The 19,122-nt window shown below is 36.5% G+C and overlaps 1 protein-coding gene across 1 annotated transcript; it reads right to left on the bottom strand.

Annotated features, from left to right (window-relative positions):
* Positions 1-757: 757 nt before the first annotated feature.
* Positions 758-17,587, bottom strand: LOC145787598 (small ribosomal subunit protein mS23-like). The gene is made up of 4 exons (XM_082599369.1): positions 17,448-17,587; positions 9,243-9,431; positions 6,039-6,140; positions 758-3,393 (listed from the first exon to the last, which is right to left on the bottom strand). Exons 1-4 carry the CDS (start codon positions 17,495-17,497, stop codon positions 3,294-3,296), a joined length of 441 nt encoding a protein of 146 aa, XP_082455495.1. The 5' UTR covers positions 17,498-17,587; the 3' UTR covers positions 758-3,293.
* Positions 17,588-19,122: the final 1,535 nt, after the last annotated feature.

Genomic DNA, 19,122 nt, shown 5'->3' on the forward strand with positions numbered 1-19,122 from the left:
AAGATGTAGAAAGTGTAATTGAAAACTATGGGGTTATAATAACTAAGATTTGTGGTACCTGGGATAATAACTTTTTAAATCAGTGACAATATAAACAATTAAATATGAGCATGATCCCTGCATTAATAAGCACCACAAAATGACTAAGTTAAAGTTAGTTAAACAGTATTAGTATCGGTAATGGACGTATGTGACGGACGTACGTGATGGACGTTCCACTACGGTGTACATCCGTCACGCATTTTTACTTAGTTAAACAAAAAAATTTTGAAAACCATTTGGGATGTAGGTTGGTATGTAGGAACTAAAAGAAAAAATGAAGTTTCAAAAATTTAATTCATCTAATAATTTAATAAAATAAAATAAAGGAAAAATTTTGTGACGGACGTACAGGACCCCCAGGTTGAAGTCCTACATGCTATAAGTCCAGTGTGACACCTTGTTCAAAAAAATTTTTTTTAGAGATTAATCTTACACTCATTTCTGATTGTACAACAGCAGTATTGACAAAGTTACTTGAAATATCAATCAGAAACTTCAGAATTCAGTATATGAGTATTTTTCATGATTTTTTTGACATTTGAAATGATGTTCGCTTACTGAAGCATAACTTCCACCCATTTTGTGTGGGGGCCAAATATTTTTATTTTCTGAAAACTAGAAAGAATAAGCTTTCCAGGGATACCATTTTTATTGTTATCAGATAAAAAATATGTTTTGATGGGTTGGTTGTCCTTATCATGGAACTGCCCATATGTAAAGAAACTACAGAAGTACAGATTGCTGCTCTCATAGCTCAGCACAACTACTTACCTTTTACATTGAATTAATTTAATGACAACAAAAGATTAGCCAATCTAGAGCGCTTCAAATGTCAAATGTACACCTGGACACTACAAAGTGCACTAATATTATGAGGCAAGGGACAGGCTGTTACTTTGCAATGGAGCTGGAAATGAAACTCAAGAAAACAAAATTCAGTATAATACCAGACGAAACCACTGACCTAGGAACTGAAAAACAACTTGGCATTGTTGTAACGTATTATGATGATGAAACTCTAAGTATTGTAACCCAGTTTCTTGATCTAATACGGTACCTCTGACAGCACAGGTAAGGGAATACATGATGCTATTAGACAATGTCTTAGTGATAAAGGCATATCTATGAGTAATGTGATTGGCTACTCATCAGATACAACTAATGTCATGTTTGGAAGTAACTGTAGCGTATTTGCCTTTCTAATAAGAGATTATCCTGATATTATATCAGTGAGATGCAGCTGTCACATGATTCATCTTTGTGCTTCCTGTGCCTGTGCAAAACTGCCAATTTGGAAGACATGTTGAGGAACACTTATGCTCATTTCAGTCGTTCAAACCAAAGAACAAAGTAAAAACTACACTTCTGGCATAAGATAACAAATTCCACAAAGCTGTGTTGAAATTCTTAAACTTTCAGTTGAAGAGAATTAATGCCTTTAATACCCTCTTCCAAACACAATCCCCAATGCTTCCCTATTGAGAACCGAAGTATCTAAACAATTGAAGGAAACACTTTGTGATTTCTTGTGTGTGGAAATTGTGGGGCAAACTGGTCCATTTGAGGTTGACGTTTATATTCCCAATAACCGAGTCCCACTTGATCATGTCTATGTGGGTGTAGCCTCGATAGCTACTCTTTTTCAATGTTTTGAAAAAGATCCAGTGTAACCATCCATCAGCCTACTAACTCACTTACTACTAACTCCTTATTTACTGTATCAAATAACTTTACTTCATTTTTGTTACAGGTAATAATTGTTGTATCATCAGCAAACATTATAGTATTGCTTTCGAAAAGGCAATTAAAAGTTTCTTGCTCATTGATGAGACCACAGACATCACCCGTACAAAGCAATTATGTATCATGGTAAGATATTTCCGTCAACATTTTATTCGGATCATCTACACATTTCTTGGTTTGATAAATCTTCAGGGAGAAACAGCTGATGCTATTTCATCTTCTCTATTGGATGTTTTAAAGCTTCTAAAAATTGATTTCAAAAACTGTATTGGAATTGGAACGGATGGTTGCAATGTCATGGTTGGAAAACACAATTCAGTTTGTACCAAACTTAAACAGGTCAATCCTGATTTGCAGTTGGTGAAGTGCGATGCCATTCACTGCAGTTAGGTGCAAGCAAGGCTGTTCAAGAGTTCAATCTTTACCTTGCAGTTTGGAATTTTTGGTTGGTCAGTCCTATTCTTGGTTTTCACACAGTGCACAAAGACAAAGAAATTACAAGAACATATACCGAACCATAAATGATGGACAAGATCCTCGTAAACTAGTCCATCTTTGAAGTACCCGGTGGCTTGCAATACACAAATGCTATGAGCGTGCTCTAGGAGTCTGGGGCAATGGGATGAACTAAAACTGCACTTTGACTTGTGCAATGTATCAGAAAGATGCTGTGATGCTGAAATCTTATCAAAGATATGATGGGTAATCAATGGGTAAAACATCTCCTCAAAAAGATGTTCTGGGAAAGTTTTAACCACAGCGGTGTTGGATCACTGTTTCCAGTGGAAGGAATGATGATTTTTGAACAATATATCGATGTGATCACAAGAAAAGTTATCCCAGACCTGCGAAGAGCATTTCCAGCAGATGGGGTCATTTTTCAGTAAGACCTCGCATTATCCCGTTCTTCTAAAAAACCACTAATGTTTTTGAAGAAAAACAAGATTACCGTGTTAGATTGGCCTGGCAATTCTCCGGATTTAAATCCTATCAAAAATTTGTGACGCATAATCAAGGCATGATTACGCAAGAAGGACTGCACCCACCATAAGGAAGCTCATGGAAGCCAAAAATTGCAAAAAAAATCGAATCCATGCCAAACCGTATTCATGCAATAATGAAAGAAGGTGGAGGCCACATTAGGTATTAAACCATACACATCTGTTAAATTATCGCAATAAACCAAATACACACAAATTCAGCCTGTTTTCTTGACAGTTTCAATTAATTCGAACAATACTGTACAGTATTGTTACAGTATAGCTATTATAGCTACTCTTCAGAAATTACATGACATAGGCCTATAAGACGCATTGTTTTTGTAACCATACCGGTACCTTATAGCAGTTAAATTTGTAAGTTACATGCGTTTCAACAGGCCAAGTATTTTCAGGAAACAGAGTTCAATCGCCAAGTTTGAGTAAAATGATCGAGTTCATAGCCTAAATGTACAAATCATTTTTATAAATACAATTTATTAAAAGAAAATGATATGACAATGACATAGGCTATATGGAAATGTTCATAGTTTCTAATGCTTTATCAAAAATTTCTTCTTTAGATAAATTCTGATGTTCATGCTGTAGCTGCTGAAAAGTTTCCACAAATCTAAAAATAAATAAGTGGTTAGCCTAAGCTGTAAACTGCAGTTGAATGTTCTTAAATGAATTAGTAGTTAGCCAGCAAAAAAAAACAGCACAAAAATCGTCAAACTGCTAAAACATCACAGGATGGATTCCTTATAACCATAAAAAAGTATATATATTATATATGGTTAGTTAGCTCAGCTTTTTATAAAGCGCTTAACTAAAAAACTTTAAGATCATGTGGCGCTGGTTCAACACTCAGGGTATTCACTTGAACAACGCATTTTAAGCACTGCGCTCCATTTACGGCACCTAGGGGATGGAACAAGACACTTTAACAAGACGAAACGTTACTCTGTCAATCTCGGTGAGCGAGCCTGGGTCAATGGTTTAAAGCTTCTACAAGTATGCAAAACTACCAGGATTAAACTCTCAAAGAAGCTTTCTGTCCGAAAATAAAGATTCCCAAATCAATCAAACAACTCAAATCTGATTCAGCGCTTCTAAGATTGAGCAAAGAAGAGTTAACATAAAAGGTGTAGGGTCATGCGGGGTCAAACGGGACACTTTTTCAGCTTTTTCAATGCCACATAAAACCTATATGAAATTTTAAAAAAAAATTACCACAGAGCATTACACCTTTCAGCAATTAAATAAGACATTTTTCAGAAAAATTAAAAACTTGCAACAACACAAAAGATTTGCTAAGCTAGGGTACGTGTGGCCCATTTGACCCCATCAGCTGTGGGGTCAAGTGGGCCACAATTTCTATACGTCAAAATGGTAAGGAAGGAACTTCATTTTTGCTATTCTATCACAGACCTGTTGGGTGGCATGTATTTTGTAAAAGTGATGCTCAACAATTTTAGCCAACGGGCCTTCTTCGCCCTTTTCAGATAAAGGGAGAACAAATAATTTGCACTGCTCTTTTTTGCAACTAAAATTGAACAATATGAATATGAATAAGGACAAATTTTATAAATGTTCAATTTTAAACTGGCAGTCATAAACAGAGTAGAAGGGGTAAAATCAAACAGCAGGGTCTACAGTTGACAATTGAAATAGGATACTATACAATAGAATGATTCATAAATTGGGAAAAATATTAAAATTCAAGTCGGGCACCTTCTCGCATCGTGTCAATACCTGAAAAAATAATCCTGTCAAATTTTTGGGGCAATTGAAACATTTTTATAGTTGCTACCTACTTTGAAAGCTTCATGGAATACACTAATAGCAATACGGAATTACATGATAGGAATATAATGACAAAATTACTCAAAATTAATTAGTTCAGTGTTGACGGATGTCCAGAATGTTATTAGTTATAGTTATTGCATCAATGTAGACTTATTCCTATCTGGACACAGCTGTTTGAAGGTTTAGCCTGTCATTAGGAGGAACTACTTTTGCTGTTTGTCATTGGTGTGCAGAAAATTGTATTTGCTCATCACGCTCAAATTTGTATTCGCCACACCACATTCAGTTATGTCATTTACAACTCTCAAGCCAAGTAGAATTGATTTTGTTGTTGTGTAGGTGTCATTGGGTTCCTAAAGAGGTGGGCCTTGACTCAAAAAGTCAAAATGCAGTTCAGTAATTTTTAAAAAGCGTGTTGTGTTTGCTGTGGTGAAGTCCTGCAGTTCTTTCCTATTGACAGTCATCTAGTCCACAATGGCACGTTTAGAAGGGTTCTCAAATCTTGGATTTTTCAAAGCCTTTACCACTTTCAGTTTTATGCTTATCATTTTCTTTTTGCTCAAAGAGAAAAGGGACATCATATCGGTTCTCTTTCTAGGCATGTCTAGAGCTAATCATGCAACCAACAGTTATGTCTAATAGTACTGTAATAATAGGCCTGTTTACCTAATAAATACCATATATAATATAGATTAAATAGAATTAATTAGTTATGCAAGTGAGCTAAAACTTGTCAAAAAGCCAATGTGGCCCATTTGACCCCATTTTATTTAAACAGAAAAAATACAAAAAGTAAAAAAGTGGGACTATTAATATTTTCAGCATACTAATTCAGCATTCTGGGATGTATGCTGTTCAGTAAATTTTCATTCCAGCTTAATTAGTTTTTGAGGTATACCAAATTTTTTTGGGAAATTTTCAAATTTTAATATTTTTACATTTTTTGGCAAGTTTTTGCATCATGTGAAGTATATTTTCCAAATGTAGATCTGTGTTTGTTTTACATGATGCAAATCTATGGAAAAACAGCTTTAAAATGAGCTATTAACTTCCAATTTTAGAAAAGAAAAAGTAGGGAAAAAATGTCAGAAGTAAACAGAGTAACAGAATGGCCCGTTTGCCCCCGTGTCCAATTTGACCCGCTTGACCCTAGCTTACAACACTTTGTTCAGATGGGAGAGTAGTGAAAAGATGTCACCGCCTTCCCACAGCTGCTATCTAGTAGCCTAAGTGCCGTTAACATATATCACAGCAGCAGTGTGTGGCAAGAATTAGCAGCAATAGACACATGTCTTGCCTATTAGGCTTAGGCTTATCAGCATCCCACCTTGCACCACAAATCGTTCCATATTAAATGTCTAAACTAATTATAGTTATCAAAGCAAGAATGCGGCAATTGAAATCAGAATTTGGCAATTGAAACCAACACAGGTGAATGTTTTTATATGGGTTATTTCTTAAACTCACTTCATGCTTGTAGTCGGTTTTTGCGAAACAAACCCATCAGAAGCTGTTAACAAACACACTGGTTTAGATCGCAAGTTTTTCTGGAAGTGCATATTAAAAGTTCTGTAACAAAATAGAAAAAAATTTGAGTCAATATAATAACTTAACTGGAAAAAACAGGCAAACATGTTTCTTCACAATTCTTTCATTAGTCAATAGCCTATGAAAGAGATTTTACACTGAAAAGGGGGTCAGCTTAACACCTGCTAAAAACGCATGGCTGTTTCCACAAGAAACGTAAGCTAATGAATGCTTGATTAAAAAATGGCTTTTTCATCATGCAATGTACTAAAAACACATTTGCTAAGGGTATGAGAGCAAAAGAAGTTCTCTTCAGTTTCTATAGGCACTGACTTTGAACGGTCTGCGACTATTCGGAGAAATCCCAATTCGGAGACAGCCTTCTTTGGAGATTTTATCTTAAAAAAATTTTTTTATCTTAAAAAAAAAGAAGTAACACAAATCTCCGGTCTAAAGTCATGCAGAGGCAGCAAAATCAAGATCTAGTAGCAAGCATGCCCTGGCATTAATGTTTGTCTTGTTACTAATGTTCGTTCCTTTCACTGTTATTAATTAATTTGTTCTTGTGTGCACTTATTTTCGTGATTCGTATGTGATTCCATTTAGTTTGCAGGCCTCAAAATTTGTTTTTGTTGACGGCGGACAAACGGGTCCGGTCTGAGCAGCTATCTCGGCGGACAAATTAAGTCTCACGGCGGACACACCAGTTTTAGCGTCGATCGTCACGTTTTTGTTTTATCACTTTATCTTGATAATTCATTCTGAAAAGTTCACTCTGAGTCTGAAGGCTTTCATCCGACCAACGACGTGCGCTTGAAGAGTCAAAGTGCTGTATAGCTGATTAATAAGTCGCATAACTGATTAACTTCCACCGAACGAGGTCGTGTGGCTTCTTGTGTCACAATGCTCTGGGTACCAGTCGGGAAAGTTCTACACTGACGCTACTATTTTCTGCTGTGCAAAGTGTCACTAGGCTTTTTTCTTTGGTTTATGTTTGCGTGTCATGTAACCGAAAGTGAATTTTCCCTGGGCATTTTCTTTCTTCCTGTAATACCAATACTTAACAAATTTTGTAACCAACCTTGCCTTATCAATATTACTCGGAGATCAAAGCCAGACATTGTGACCTAAAACTTGAACTAAGTTAATGTGTAATTAGTGTAGAAGTACCGGTACGGTAGTCCAATCGATTCTTAGCGAAGAATTCACCTTTGTTACGCTGATTCAATGTCAACAATCGTTGAAGCAACGTTAAAATCGAAAACTTTCTTGCTTGAATGGAAGCTAAGGGATACCGTATTCACATTTTCTAGATGCGCGGGAAATTATATTCTCGCAACAATTGTTTGTGCTATGCAATGACGATTTGTATCGCTAGTTCCTGTGTTATTTCTCGGTGGACAAATATGACCGATCTAGATGGTACTTCCCGCGGACATCACATGCTGTGACGGCGGACATGTCCACCGTGAATTTCGAAGCCTGGTTTGTTGCAATGTTGTACGAAGAGGCTTGTTTGCCATCTCGGCACACCTTAAACGCTGTAACATTACGCCGTTGTTTCTTATTATCGTTGTATTGTTCTGTTTTCTTTTATCTGTAGTTCTGTAACATTACGCCGTTGTTTCTTATTATCAGAGTATTGTTCTGTTTTCTTTTATCTGTAGTTCATTTTTCGCTTTATCTTCGCTGTGTTTCTTGGTAACTTGCATATTTTACTCCTAACTGTGTTTGCGTGCTGGCCCGGGTATGTACATAACTATTTATGGTACCGTACGTACTAAGCGAGACTGCAAGACTAAAAAGATGCCAAGAAAAAATCTCTATCACGCAGTAGGTTATGCTAGCGGTATAGCCTAACGGATTTTTTCTTTTACGATCCTCAGTTTTGCGTTTAAAACAGTTCCCGGAGCAAAACAAATAATATATATACACGTCCGGTACGTAGACAACTTAGCGCTTGATACTCCTTTGCAATCACTCTATCAGTATGCGAGTAAAAACTTACGTGACTCTGACGTACATCCACACAACTTGTGCGGTAATTCGCAGCCAAACGCTTATCTGACTCTTGTGACGTCATATTACTATTCGATACGCAAACGCAGAATTTTTGGTCGTTCGACAAGAAAGAAAAAAATCACAGCCCTGCACAACACATTAGTGGCGAATCGGGCAATCACTTGAACCTTAAAATGTAATACATTAACTTTACAAACCTGTAGGTCACTAAACCTTTTTTTAAGTAAACAACTACTTTTCTTTGTCAGATGTTATGAAATCGTTAATCCCTCAAAGTTACTAGCATGATCCACCACAGTAACATTATAAATTATAGTTAAGGTTAATTGCCTAACTTATAAAATAATTGTTGGTAGATATCGCTATAGCCTATATCAGCAAAATATCAGTCTATTTTCTTACATCTACCTCATTAAAACAATAACCTACCTAAATAATCCCAATAAATTCTCTACAAAAACAGAAGTCAATGCTGTATTTTCAAGAAATCACCAAATCGGTTTTCTCTGAAAAAGGCTGCCTCTGAACTGTCTTCTCCGAATCAGATTCTTCGAAACAGACCATTCTGGACTTCGAAAGTAGCTGGGAAGAGGAAACGGGAAAGTCCAAACAGAACGTGGAAACAAAAGGTGAAGAATGAGGCAGACAAGGTCAAATTAAATGAGGAAGATGTGAGAATAAGATGGAGAAAAAGAGTGAAAATGATCACTGCAAGGAAAAAATCGGCCAAACGAAAACCAAACACAAAAAAATGCCAGAAATGACCTTTGAACAAATTGGTTTGTAGAGTACCAGGTCATCTGCTTTTTGCGAACTTTAGCCATGTCTTTTTAAGTTGTTAGGCTATATCTTTGTCCATTGTCCAATGCCATTGGCTATATGAAAGTGGTCAACTCTTCATTAACTTTTGTTTGTTGTAACCAGGCTTATGCCCGGTGATTGAAGATTTAAGGTGGACGGGAAGGCAAGGAAGCCAATCCTAATGACCACCTTCAGGCATGCCTTTAAGAGTCCTGCCAAAGACACAGCAACATGCTCTTGAGTGGTGTTAAACTGGCACCCTTTCGAGTGTTGTTCCAGGGCTCTCACCACTTGGCAAATCAATAACTAATCTACACTTACGCTCGTGCCCAGTCTTCAGGATAAAATATTGGTCGAACATTATCTTCTACATTCACAAGACCAAGTTCATCAGGTTCTGGATCTTTTATGTATTTTGGCTCTCTGATTGGTGGAAATGCTTTATAAACATCATACCAAATTGGTCTGTCATCATAAGGTAAAACTCCAGACTTCACCAAATGTCTAATTCTGTGTAAAACAGAAAGTAGTTTAAAACAGATGCAACCTAGTTTGTATCCTGAACAGTTCGTACCCTCAGTTCGTTCCATAAACAGATCAAGAGAAAAAATTAAAAAAGCCGAAGCCGCTGATCGCAGTTTCTGCAAACATTTTAAAGTTTTCCCTCTGCATTTCCCTTATGCATTTTAAAGTTTTCCCTTATGCATTTTAAAGTTTTCCCTCTGAAAAGATCGAGAGAAAAAATAGCACAAAGCTGAAGTCGCTGATCGTACTTTCCGCAAACAAACAAAAACTCTCAGGATCATTACCGGAAATTTTAAAATGTTTGCAGAAACACCGATCTCAACCCTAGCCCTTTTGAAATGTTTGCAAAAACTGCAAACTTTTAGGATCATTCCCGAAAATTTTAAAATGTTTGCGGAAACTGCAGAAAAACGGAAACTGCAGAAAAACGGAAACTGCGATCAGCGACTTCGGCTTTGTTCTATTTTTTTCTATCGATCTTTTCAGTTTGTTTGTTTGCGGAAACTCCGAACAGCAACTTTGGCTTTTTTGAATTTTTTCTCTTCAGGGTACGAGCTTTTCAGGGTACGAACTAGGTTGCATCCGTTTAAAACAATGAGCATTAAAACTTAGCAAATGTTTCATTGAAACAAACATAATAGTGGCAGGTTAATTATAGCTTAATTATAATTCCCTTTCTACAATAGCGCAAAAGAAAGTACAAAAAGTATTAATGACCACAACAATTTGCATTCAGCTGTAGAAATGTTACATCTTCCAACAAGATCCAGCTTTATGGTAGATTCCAAAAGTAGTAATTGCTTTATTACTAGTCCATCACTTGTAAACATAGCAACTGGGTCATTTCATTATAATTTTAAGAGAGAAAATACAGGGTCCCCAAAAATTTCTCTTTTTTATATATGCTAATCAGTGTGAAAAATGATGAACAATAAAAAAAAAATTTTTGAAATTTGTTGAGTGGTTTTCGAAATATAGCCGTTGGAAGTTTTCACCACTAGGTGTCAATTTTATGACCGAGCAAGGTGGTTCAGAAAGTCTTTTTGTTAATATATGATATGTTAGTGACATTTTGAAGTGTAAATATATGTATCCCCCTATTTTTGGGGTCAAGGAATCCAATTCTGAGGTCTAAAATGCATTTAGATCAACCCAAGTGGGTCTAAATAGCATTTCAAAATCAATTTCCAGACTTTGCATATGCCGAACTTCTGGAGCCCTTTTTGGCATGTTTGGAAAAGGTTGGGAATTTATTTTTTTTTTAAATCATGATCTATTAATCCTATTCTACTAGGAAACACATGATTTATAATTTAATATTGACCATAGAGAAAGTTAAAAGTCTTACAAGTAATCTTGTAAATTTCATGCAAAATTTATACAAGTATCATATAATTAACAGATGGATTACTTTTTAACATTGTTAAGAAATAATTTTTTTTTTTATTAACTCATCAAATTTATAGGCTATTGCATGAATGATGTACCTGATGCCTTATTCACTATTTAATCATTAATTAAATTATTGTGACAGTATATATTCACTATTTAATGCCTTATATGCCTTATGTATGCACTATATGCCTTATTCACTATTTAATCATTAATTAAATTATTGTGATAGTACCAAGGTTTTGTGCAAATAGCGGTCATCAAATACTAACCGAAAGTACAAATAATGTCTTATTTTCATTTCTGCTATCTTAAAAAGCACACAGCTGAATATGAAATGTTTAAAACATTTTACTATTGTCATAATGAGTTTCATACCTGTAGCTGTAAGCCACTGTAAATCAATGATCTTGAAACAAATAACTAATACAAGGTCCCGGTTCAAGCAGACAAATAAAGAAATTGCTATTATTTTGACAAGGTGCAAATTAATCAAAATTAGCAACAATGTTACTCCGGTCACTGTCACTGATTCGAAAGGTAAGTCTTGTTGAAGTTGCTGCAAATGGTATTGAAATTATGCAGATAATTTCTGTAAATGGAACCCAACATTGGTCTTTATCAGTCGGCCATTTGAAATCTAAACTTGGTCCAGGTGGAAGCATTAACAATAGAACATAGGTAACGTGTGCATCCATTTCTTCTTGATTAATTTTGTCAACAAGACCTATCCACCATTGACCATCAAACTTACAAGCAACATAATCATTGACATTTGTATCCAATATATTAATAACATTTGGTACAGCATTAAATGTGTGCACTCCAGCAAAATGTTCATCCTCACTTGTTCTCTTGTATCCAATAGAAGAACAAGAAAGGGGTTGAAAATGATAAAAGGAACGGGTACCAGGAATTGTTGATCCAAGTTCAAAACGCTTGGCCATTACAACACGTTGTTTTTTCAAAGTAAAATGCTCAAAGAAAAAGAAAGTTATTCCTGTCTTGTGTGATTTGCAGTATTTAAACAATGATTCTGCAGTTAAAATTTGGTTATGACATGGACGTTGTAAACTTGCTCTGGCGGCCGTACGCTTAACAGTACCTCCTATCCCATCACAAGAAGATTTGCCGTGACTTGTGGCAAAAAAGCTCCAAGTTGCCTCAACTTTGAAATCTTTGAAAATTTTTTGAAAAAAAAAAAAAAAAAAAAAAACTTTGAAAATTTGTCAAAACAGAGATTCATCATATTTTTAAAGTTTTTGTACTGCCCACCACATCCATCAGAGAAATATTTCAGAACTTTGACCTTGTTATGAAATTGCGTGGCAACATAAGTTGACAATTTCTCCATCAATTGATACACAAATATGACATCATGATCCAAATCATCAGATATAATACACAGGGATTGTTGTTTAATCTCACCATTTTCCAAATAATACATAGCCACCGGATGTAGTGTACACTGACTTTGATTCCAGTAATACGATTGTATTTCATCTTGTACCACAAATTGATAATTTTCAGCAAAATCTAACAAAAGAATTGCAGATTTGTCATCAAGTTCCTCCTTCTGTTTTTTGAGAAATCTTGCTTGGCATTTTGCCAGAAACGAATGGGAAGTTAAGTCATCTATTGCAGTCACCAATGAATCAAGGAAGTTAGAACGAGGCAGAATTAGTGTATCAAGGCTACATCTGTCTGTTGATTGCCACCTTTGGAACTTAATCTCTTGTTCTTCATCAGAATCTTTGGCAAGTGGTGTGACCTGTTCCAAATATTCTCGAAGACATTCCTTTCCAGGGCAGTTGTCACACCGATGCATCATGCAAACTCTATTATCAACATTACACACTATCTTTGCCATTAAGAACTTGTAGTCATCGTTACCTGATGTGTGTGCAGCATTAGCTAATAGCAAAGCATTCTGATGATGTACACATACACATACTGAATGCGTTCCACTGGACGAAACATTAACACACCACATTGGTCTCAGGGAAAAAAATTTGGTAATTCCTATTTGTTTGAAGGGATGCTTTTCCAAAAATTTGGCATGCAGTTCCTTCACATTGCAAAGAAGCAAACGTATTTGTTCATAGATATTTTTACCAATGCTAACACAGTCTTTTTTTCCAGGCACTATCCTGCTATTCTCATCATCTTGGTAAAACTTCAATACAGCTTTCACCGTTTCATCATCAATTCCAAACCTTGTTTTGCGTGTTGGATGTCCCAGTATGCCATGCTCTTTTCATAATAAATTTGCTTCTCTGATTAGATATTCAGAAACTTTAAAATAAATTGCAGCTTCAGAAATTGTCCAGTTTTCCGGTATTATTGTGAAAATGTGTTTTTGCTCATTGTAAGATTTGGTGGCTTGTAATTTATCTCTTATCAGTTCATTTAATCTATCATGTGCAGCAGCCTTTTTCTTCAACAGGGCAAGTTCTTTCATGTTAATGACACTATCTTCCTCCATTGAAATATTTTCTACCTCAAGCAATCCACTGTACAAATCCCCTAGCTTCTTCTTAACTGTGTTCAGGGTTCGATCTTAGCGGTAGTCCGCTAGCCAATGGCTAGTGAAAATTTGCGCGGACTAGTAGAAATGTTGCAGTACTAGTCCGATTGGCTAGTGAAAATATTTGCCGGTGAAAAGTTTTGGTTCACAAAATGGCGATCGGCGATGTCACTCTGAAATACTGCAAAAATTTGCTTGCCAGAGACGAAATTGCACGAAAAAGGCGGCAAAGTCGGTCAACTGAGCACGTGCAGCCCTGGAAATTAGCTTCCATCTACGACGGCAAAAACATTGCCGTCGCCAAATCAGCAAACCTTTGGATTGCGGCGGCAATTGCCGTATGCTTTAAAGTTTAAACAAACGAAATTGTATGCGCTTATTCTTCGTGCTTCATACGGCGGTAGCGAAGAGCATCGCGCAAGCTATTTTATGCGCTGACAATGCTCTTGTGAACTGTAAAAAGTTTGCAACCTTGTAAATACTGGCTTAATTGTTACGAAAAAGTTATTCTTTCATCGAATGCTTATTGTTTACCGGTGTCGTTGCAAATATGAACCATCGTGAAAGGAGATACAGTTAAAAAGTGGAATTTACTTGCTATAGGTTATCAAACAGAGGAAACAGAAGGAATAGTTAGTGTGGTATTTTGCAAAATTTATAAAGAATTTTATGACGGAAACAAATCGGAATTAGAAAAGCTACGGGGTCAAGTCAAAAAAGTAGAACAAAATTGGATAAATGGTTCTTCGGCAGTAAAATAATGCTTCCGATTATATGGCATCGCGCGTTCACGAACGGGCAGTTTTGCGTATTCAATTATTCCAGTGACGACGCGACAACCTCATCCTCCGATATAGCATCTGATGATTCCGATTCTGACTAGTTCTTTATCCAACAAACGTGGTGTTGCTCGCACGCAGTATCCCAATTGTGCCGAAATTATGTTAGTGTATACGTAAATCGAGCCAATCTTCTCGCAGGGAGCTAATAATTTGTTACCGGTACCTGTTTGAGCCATTAACGTTATTTTATGATGGTTCAACGTCGCTAGATGTCGAAAAACAAACGTCAATTTCTTCTTGGGCATTGTTGTTACCCAGGCAGCAAAATTCGTTATTTTTGCATTGATTTTGCGTCTGTAGACATTGAATCGATGTAGAAATGATGGTTTTGCTGTCTGGGTGCGCAATATAACCCGCCGGGAAAATTATATCGATTTGTGCTAACTCGAACGTTGAATCAACCCAAAATTAACTTACTTTCCCCCTGAGTTATTTGACGTGAATTAACGTAACAGCGTGCGTATTGCGTTGCTCGCTTTATCGCTACTTTTAGTATTATTACATCACAACAAATCAAACGATGCGGTCGTGATCGACTACTCTAGTATATTTTTCCTTTTTCATTTTACATGTTTTGGTATAATTTTGTCGTAATAAACGTTCACAGCAATTGCCGACGCAATTTCAACTTTTGCCGTTTGGCCTCGGCAAAGTTTTTGCCTAGTAAAAATATGCTATATTACATTTTATATATATATGCTATAAAATGTAATATTTTCGAAGACTGCGTGAGTGTTCACAGCAAGTAAAGTGGTCCGTGGTGAGGTCTTGGTACGATGTTTCTGCTGATTAAACTCCCGCTGCGAGTAAATAACACAGGAAGAAATTTTGAACAATTTTTGTCCTAATTAAGTGCTCATTTTGCGGCGGCATTTTTATTGCCGTAGCAGAATGGCCATTATGACGTTTACGGCGGCATTTACCACGGCAATTGCCGAGTGCCGCCCTAATTTCGAGGACTGACGTGACTACTTTTTTTCTCGCATTTTCGCTAGACACGACACGTGGTAGTAGTGAGCACGCCAGCACGGAGAAGTCAGCATCCCAACAAGCAGCAGTTAGCGAAATTAACGTTTTTTTTGTTGATATATCATGATCAAATGCTGATACAACGTTACTGTGTAATATTAATACGTCCCCAAGCTTGAACATTTTTACAAACAATAATTTATTTGACTTTTATTTCGTTTTTTACCTCTTCTTTGGATTGCTACCTTGTCGTAGTTGAAGAGCTCGTGTGCCTCCATGACCTAGGTGTTTTTGTGCATATTGTTGCTCTCTTGTGCGTACTGAAATCTGAAAGCCTTTAGTTAGTTTCAGTCTAAGCCAAAACACTTATCTTAATACGTCATCAGACAAGTGAAAAGTCAGTAAATTGGTCGGATTAGTGAAAAATCGTGCGGGCTAGTGAAAACGGGGAGCAACTAGTCCGGTGGGCTAGTGAAAAAAAAAGGTTAAGATCGACCCCTGGTGTTTATTTTTTCTATCCCTTGATCTGTTCTACGGCGTTTTGAGAGACCATGTGAGCTATGCATTGGTGATAAGTCAAGTGCATCCACCGTATTGTTAACCTTAGCCTTACTGACTATCTTTTTCAATTCACTGGAGTATTCAGCATCCACTGAATCGTCTGAGGTTATGCTCTTCTCATCATCTGATGAAGCTACACGTGGTATTTTCAGTGCTGAAATGGTCTTGTAACAAGACGCACACATTCTCCATCCTGGTATGACAAATAAGTTTTTCTGTTCCATTTTTTCAGCAATTTTTATTGATATTTTATGGGTTCCTTTTGCTTTGTTTTTGTGTGCATTAAGTATATTACAACATTTAGAAAACTTTCTTTCGAAGACAATTCCAAGAAATAATTTTTCATGATGGAGACAAATTGTTGATAGGTCTGACTCTTTGTGAGTGTATCTGAGTTCAGATCTCCACAAAATTAATTTTTTGTCACTATCCCCATACTCGGCAAATGCTTTTAATTCCATTTTCCTCACATAGCTCATTTTGTGACAATTTTCATCGTCCAATATAACTCCAAGAGACCAAGACTGCAGGATTCCATCTTCCTCAAACTGACGTTTGCAACACAATTTAATACAGAATATTATATATAAATTAATTCATGTATCATGTAAGACTTAAATTCTAGAAAAATACAATATTATATAAATTATACTGTCACAATAATTTAATTAATGATTAAATAGTGAATAAGGCATCAGGTACATCATTCATGCAATAGCCTATAAATTTGATGAGTTAATAAAAAAAAAAATTATTTCTTAACAATGTTAAAAAGTAGTCCATCTGTTAATTATATGATACTTGTATAAATTTTGCATGAAATTTACAAGATTACTTGTAAGACTTTTAACTTTCTCTATGGTCAATACTAAATTATAAATCATGTATTTCCTAGTAGAATAGGATTAATAGATCATGATTAAAAAAAAAAAAAATTCCCAAACTTTTCCAAACATGCCAAAAAGGGCTCCAGAAGTTCGGCATATGCAAAGTCTGGAAATTGATTTTGAAATGCTATTTAGACCCACTTGGATTGATCTAAATGCATTTTAGACCTCAGAATTGGATTCCTTGACCCCAAAAATAGGGGGATAGTGATACATATATTTACACTTCAAAATGTCACTAACATATCATATATTAACAAAAAGACTTTCTGGACCAACTTGCTCGGGCGTAAAATCCCACTTAGTGGTGAAAACTTCCAACGGCTATATCTCGAAAACCACTCAACAAATTTCAAAAATTTTTTTTTTATTGTTCATCATTTTTTACACTGATTAACATATAAAAAAATGATGAATATTAAAGAACCCTGTGGAAAAAATCATGAATTCTCTTAAAATTATAATGAAATGACCCAACTACAAATAGAGCATTGTTAATAATACATGTTTATTAATATTTAATACAACACCATTTACTGGACAGTTTTTGTGCTCAATCTGCCCAGTCTAGTTGCATCAACGCCTGCATTAGTGCATACTGGGAACACGTGCCTATGAGGCAAACGTTAGTGCACTGTCTAGTGGGCAGAACTTACTTTTTAAATTATATTCTTTTTTAAAATAAAAATGTTTCTGTTTCGGAAACTATGTTTGGAGATGAGAATTGTTTTTAATGAGTTTTTACAATTCCGTAGGCTATCAAAACAGATAGGACCATTTGAGTACAAGCATATCAACCAAAAACATTGTTACCGTAACTTACCTAGAATACACAGATCCAGTCCGATGAAGTCGAGCACCCACAGCAGCCATGTTCCAACAAAGTTACTACCTATTTACTTTCAGCGTTACCAGTATTGCTACTAAATTATTATACCAAGCTGAATTATGCACAGGCAGATAACTGTATTAAATTAAATTATTGTGATATGATAATATTCTATAAACCACACATCTACACCTTTTGGTTTAGACTGTTGCTATTCAAGATGCTCAGCTTCATGTTTTACCACACTTTTGATCAAGTCAAAAATATTACCGTACCGTACTTGCCATTGCAAGAGTTGCAAAGGTAGAACCAACAAAACACAAAATTTTAAGCATGCTTGGATGGATACGTTATACTAAACTTCATAAAAGAAATAATGCAAATAAACGAACTATCGGCAGCAGTGGCCGAGTGGTTAGTGCGTTGGGCTCGTTATACTATAGCCCAGAGATACGTTATACTAAACTTCATAAAAGAAGTAATGCAAATAAACGAACTATCGGCAGCAGTGGCCAAGTGGTTAGTGCGTTGGGCTCGCAGTCGAGAGCCTGCATGTTTGACTCCAGCCACGCGCACTTGCTGTTGTTTCTCTGGACAAGAAACTTTACGATAATTGCCTCCACCCAGTGATCGAATTGGGTGCAACCATAGATATCTAAGATATCTATGGTGCAACCCAGTTCGTACCTTGAACCATTCGTACAGTCAGTTCGTACCCTGAAAAGATCGAAAGAAAAAATTAAAAAAAGCGGAAGTCGCTGATCGGAGTTTCCCCAAACAATTTGAAACAAACTCGAGGGTTAGGGTTAGCGGAAACTGCGGTTAGCGGAAACTGCGAAAGTGCGGAAAAATGTTTGCGGAAACTGCAATCAGCAAGGGTTAGAGCATGGATTACTCTATGGTTAGAGTTAGGGTAAGCGGAAACTGCGGTTAGCAAAAACTGCGAAAAAATGTTTGCGGAAACTGCGATCAGCGAGGGTTAGAGCATAGATTACTCTATTGGTGAGGGTAAAAGTTACCAGAAACTGCGGAAAAATGTTTGCGGAAACTGCGATCAGCGAGGGTTAGGGTTAGAGCACAGATTACTCTATGGTTAGAATTAGGGTAAGGGTTATCGGAAACTGCGGAGAATTTTTTGCGGAAAACTGCGATCAGCGAGGGTTAGGGTTAAAACATAGATTACTCTATGGTTATAGGGTTAGCGGAAGCTGCAGAAAAATGTTTGCGGAAACTGCGATCAGCGGACTTCTTCTTTTTTATCTCGATCTTTTCAGGAGGAAAATCTTAAAATGATTGCGGAACCTGCGATCAACGACTTCGGCTTTTTTTAATTTTTTCTCTCGATCTTTTCAAGGTACGAATTGACGGTCCGAACTGTTCATGGTACGAACTAGGTTGCATCCGATCGAATTCGAGTAATGGGTAGCAGGCTACCAAATTTAAGTCATAAGCAGAGTAGACAACCGGAAACAGACATTGCCGTCGGCTGCAGCGTGGGTCAGGTGTATGTCGGAAGGCGTACATCGATGCATAGCGCTCAAGTCCGCTTTCCCGCAATGCAGGATAAAGATATGAAAAACAAACAAACAAAACTTGGTGAAGCATCTCTTGATGCAGTTGTTGGCTGAGCTCCACAGAATACAGCTGACTCCCCTAGTCCTAGTCAATG

The sequence above is a fragment of the Aplidium turbinatum genome, chromosome 18 (assembly GCF_918807975.1).
Source record: "Aplidium turbinatum chromosome 18, kaAplTurb1.1, whole genome shotgun sequence".
Classification (NCBI taxonomy): Eukaryota; Metazoa; Chordata; class Ascidiacea; order Aplousobranchia; family Polyclinidae; genus Aplidium; species Aplidium turbinatum.

Coding starts and splice junctions, on each gene's coding strand:
- LOC145787598 (XM_082599369.1), bottom strand. CDS start 17,497: ATGGCTGCTGTGGGTGCTCGACTTCATCGGACTGGATCTGTGTATTCT. Junction 9,432..17,447: donor ACTGGATCTGTGTATTCTAG/GTAAGTTACGGT, acceptor TGTTTTACACAG/AATTAGACATTTGGTGAAGT. Junction 6,141..9,242: donor CCTGAAGACTGGGCACGAGC/GTAAGTGTAGAT, acceptor ATTTTGTTACAG/AACTTTTAATATGCACTTCC.